The 5,000-nt window shown below is 36.5% G+C and overlaps 1 protein-coding gene across 7 annotated transcripts in view; it reads left to right on the forward strand.

Annotated features, from left to right (window-relative positions):
• myt1lb (myelin transcription factor 1-like, b) overlaps positions 1–5,000 on the forward strand; it is a 159,892-nt gene that overhangs the window by 137,182 nt on the left and 17,710 nt on the right. For 5 of the 7 annotated variants that reach the window (XM_073927656.1, XM_073927657.1, XM_073927661.1 and 2 more), the window contains 3 exons: positions 641–759; positions 1,263–1,331; positions 3,642–3,704. In XM_073927656.1, the coding sequence (XP_073783757.1) occupies positions 641–759; positions 1,263–1,331; positions 3,642–3,704 (251 nt within the window). The remainder of the gene's footprint in view (positions 1–640; positions 760–1,262; positions 1,332–3,641; positions 3,705–5,000) is intronic. The other 2 variants (XM_073927658.1, XM_073927659.1) reach the window with 1 other exon arrangement.

Below are 5,000 nucleotides of genomic sequence, written 5' to 3' on the forward strand. Positions count from 1 at the left end.
ATCATCATCAGTTATGTGGTTGTCCCTAACAGAAAATATTAGTTGCAGAGGACAAAGGTTTTTATGCCTCATATAACACAACTGAAGTCTTCATTTATTTGAGAAAAAATATGTTATTTACTAATTATACTTAAATTCTAATGTCAATCAATGCAAATACTTTTTTGCTTTTTTATCAGCAACGTGTGTTATTTTTTTAGCTTTTTACTAGCAGAGCATGCTATTTTTAAAAAATGTACAAAGTGTGTGTTATTGCTTTTTGCTTTTATTACCAAAATGATTGTTTTTCTAAGCAAAGTGTGTCATATTTTATTGCTTTTTTATTAGCATAGTGCTTTTTTGTTTCTATTAGCAAAGTGTGTGTTATTTTTTTATCAGAAAATTGTTTCTTTTTTTGTTTCATTTAGTTTTTTTTTTTTGCTTTTCCTTTTTATCAACAAACCGTATGCTCATTGCTTTGCTTTTTTTATTTATTTATTTTTTTGCTTTTATTAGTAAAGTTTTCATAAAACTTGCCTGAAAACACAACCAATGACCGCACATAGAAATTCAGAAAATTTTAATAAGAAACTAAAATAAAAGGGGAAACAATGAGTACTAACAGTTTTTTCTGTGTTTTTTTCTGGCTTTGTCTTTGCAGTCTGATGATCTGGATCCCTTCCAGGACATTTTAGAGGACAGCGTATACACTGATGTCGGCATTCCCAGTCCCAAACCAAAATTCCCACCTTGCAAAGAAAGCAAAAAGGACCTGATAACGTAAGTGGCATGAGAGAATGACACGATTATCCATCACACCTTTTATTTTTCTTCTTCTTCTTCTTCTTCTTTTTCTCCTTTAGTTGTTGCTTGAAATGATGCAGCTGTGGCCGAAAGTTAATGTGAATTATTCATATTACTTATTAAATTACTCATTAAATAGATTTTTTTAACGTCTACACCAACCTTTACCCCTTACAGTAATGTAAAATGGTAATTATACAGGGTATTATTCATATTAAATATTAAATTACCTATTAATTCTGCTGTTTTAGTGACTGTCGCTTTAAATTAAATAAGATTGTGCTTCTGCCTCTTAAAAAAGAAGCTAATATTTAGAGCAGACAGTGGATTCAAATGTTTTTAGAGCAGACATCCCTTCTCTTTCACCACTGCTTCATTGCATTTGAAGGAATGAGTGGATTAAATATGTGTGTTTGTTTTTTGGTAGTATTAGTATGTCTGATTTATGTCACTAACATCAGCTTGTAAAATCTTTTTAGCCTTTCAGGTTGTCCTTTAGCAGATAAAAGCATTCGGAGCATGATGGCCAGCAACTCACAAGAACTCAAGTAAGGATCAAATTGAAAAGCACAGACACAGATCCTGTATCCTCCAGCATCAGTGTCATTTATGCCTGATGGTGGTTCTGTACATTTTCACTTGAAAATATTATTTTCCATAAGACTCCAAATATGTGAAAGATATCCCACACACACACACCTCAATCATCATCAGTTATATGGTTGTCCTGCCCTTAAACACACACACATGCCAATCATCATCAGTTATGTGATTGTCCCACCCCTACACTCACACACACACCCACACGCCAGTCATCATCACTTATGTGGTTGTCCCGCCCCTATACTCATACAAACGCCAATCTTCATTAGTTATATGCTTGTCCCACCCCTACAAACACACAACAAACCATACACATACATACAAACACACCCATACATAAACACACACACACACACACACAAACACACACACTAATCATGATCAGTTATGTGGTTGTCCCACTCCTACACACATGTCAGTCATCATCAGTTATGTGGTTGTCCTGCCCCTACATGCACACGCGCCAATCATCATCAGTTAGGTGGTTGTCCCACCCCCCTACAAACACACACCAATCATCATCAGTTTTGTGGTTGTCCCACCCCTACACCCACACACACACCAATCATAATCAGTTATGTGGTTGTCCCACCCCCCTACAAACACACACCAATCATCATCAGTTTTGTGGTTGTCCCACCCCTACACCCACACACACACCAATCATAATCAGTTATGTGGTCGTCCCACCCCCCTACAAACACACACCAATCATCATCAGTTTTGTGGTTGTCCCACCCCTACACCCACACACACCAATCATCATCAGTTATGTGGTTGTCCCACCCCTACACACACGCACAACAATCATGATCAGTTATGTGGTTGTCCCACTCTTACACACACGCCAATCATCATTAGTTATGTGGTTGTCCCACCCCTACACACACGCACAACCATCATGATCAGTTATGTGGTTGTCCCACTCTTACACACACGCCAATCATCATTAGTTATGTGGTTGTCTCACTCCTACACTTAGACTCATTAGTTTGAATAAGCAGCAAAAACATCATATTTCAACTTTAATTTACAGCAAATTTAAAAAATACTTTTGAAATAAAAACTAATTTAAAAATGTAAAGCTATAATAACCTTGATAACAAAGTGTATGTATTTTGATACTCAATATATGCTAGCTATGCACTTCCCCCCTATGTTACATCTGTGAACTATTGAATCATTCATTACCTTTTGGGTGTTTCGCTCAGCGCTGCATCATGACACTATTGAACATCTCAGATGAGCGGCTTGTTTGTGTGTTTGCTAGAGGAGATAAAGCCTGTCTGTAAAGTGACAGGGTTGAATTATGGGAGATGTGTGCTGCCATTCCTCTGCTTTATCACGGCAGATGAGTCACACACAATGTGTGTTATATTTATGGGTGAAAAGATGTGCCTACGCTCTCTGAAATAAAGCCACAGAAGCTGTCACTGGGGCATTATGTTTTCAGAGGGTACATGTTTGTGCCTAATGACAACCCAAAACTGAATCTTAGAGGTATACTTTTTACCATTAAGGTATACCATGAGGTACACTTTTGTACTTTTTGCTCTATTGATATCCACTGGAGAAGGATTGTTTCATATTATATATGAAAACTGGTCCCTTGAGGGGAGAGTAGCTAGCTAAACAAGTGAATTAGACAACCCAGGGTTATTATTTACACATACTCCTGTCTACATTTCTGGAGAGCACAAAATATGTCCCATGAGGTATGTTTTTTTTTTTGTTTTGTTTTTTGCAGTTTTCGTTTTTTTGAAAATCCACCATAGGTCGCTTTGTACGTTTACTTGCGAGTGCCATTTGCACCTGCGCCAGAGGTCGATGTCGACTGACTGACTGACCAATACCCCTACACACCCCTTTCCCTTAACCCAACCAACAGTGTTGTTTTTCATGAATGTATGATAATTATTTTTGGCTAACTATTATTAACCACCCTCTACATCTCTATTTCCTAATGCTGAGTTCACACATAAGCAAAATTGAGCATTTATATATGCTTAATTGCATATAAAGTCAACGCAAGTGTTTAAAATACATGTTGTCATGACTTATCGATCATGTAACGTTTTGGCAGTGTTGAAACGGTTTCATTGACTAGAACGTGTGCTGGCCCCGCATGTTGTACATCACTTTACAGTGCAAGAATACATAAAAAATGTGCCCAGTTTTTCCTCAGATGTAAATAATGTTGTGTTAGAACTGTGTTCATGCATGCTGGGCAGTAACAGGGTGTATTTCTGTCCCAGGTGCTCGACCCCGGGCTGCGACGGCTCGGGTCACATCACTGGAAACTACGCTTCACACAGAAGGTGATCAGCACACACACACACACACACACACACACACACACACACACACACACACACACACACACACACACACACATACACACACTGCTAAAAAACAGCATTTATAGTGATTCTGCATTGTACTTGCATATATAATATAAATGAAATTGAGCCTTAGTTAATTGACTTTAAAAGAGTGCTCTTCTATTACTATAGCTGCGTCCCAAATTGTATACTTATGCAATTTTACAGTTATTTACTGGAAACACACCCAGTAAAATGCCACATATTTACAGTTGACTATTAGAATATGCACTGAATTGTGAATTATTTAAAAACTTTTACAGTAACTTTCTGCATATTCTAAATTTACAGTATTCTACTGTAATCAAGCACCACTACTGTAGTTGAAGACAAAAATGAGACAGTTAATGTGCAATATTTATCAGTCTTGTATAGCAACATGTATTTAAAATAGATCAATGAATAAAACTTTTTTTAAACCATTAAAAATGTTTATTTATATATAAATATAAAATATATGTATAAATTATATAACTATTTAAATATCTATGTAACAAAATTGTTTTGTATAATTTTTATTCTACGCATGTGTGCATATCACATATTCATAATAAATATATTTAACACACACACACACACACACACACATATATTATGTCAAAACAAACTTTTATTTTGGATGCGATAAATCTGAATTTTTGCCCAGCACTACTAAATATACACTTAAATCCTACTCACGGGGTCAGAACAGGTCAGATTATGGCATTTAGATTAACCCTTTGATGCACAAGCTATAAAATAGATATAGAAAAAATAAGCTTAGACGGGTCACTTTAAACCCATATAGTGCATCAAATGGTTAAAAAATTTTAAGGGCTCTATTTTGACAATCTAGGCGCAAAGTCCAAAGCGCAGAGCGCAAACGCATTATGGGCGTGTCAGAATCTACTTTTGCTATTTTAACAACGGAAAAAACTGCTTTGCACCGTGGCGCATGGTCTAACAGGGTTGAGCTTATTCTCTTAATGAGTTATGGGTGTGTTTTGAGAATAAACCAATCAGAGTTTCATCTCCCATTCCCTTTAAGAGTCAGTTGTGTCGCGCCATTATGCATTTGCTATTTACATGACGACTTTGTTAGTGGAAAAACTGAACACTTCACTAGAGAGAACACAGTTAAACAGAGCATCTGCAGCGCGAGAATGAGAGATGAGCCTCCTCACTCTTTACTTTCACTCTCATGGATAGGGAAACGTGTTGTACACACAGACATCTATTGGCCTATAAATATTT

The sequence above is a fragment of the Danio rerio genome, chromosome 17 (assembly GCF_049306965.1).
Source record: "Danio rerio strain Tuebingen ecotype United States chromosome 17, GRCz12tu, whole genome shotgun sequence".
Lineage (NCBI taxonomy): Eukaryota > Metazoa > Chordata > Actinopteri > Cypriniformes > Danionidae > Danio > Danio rerio.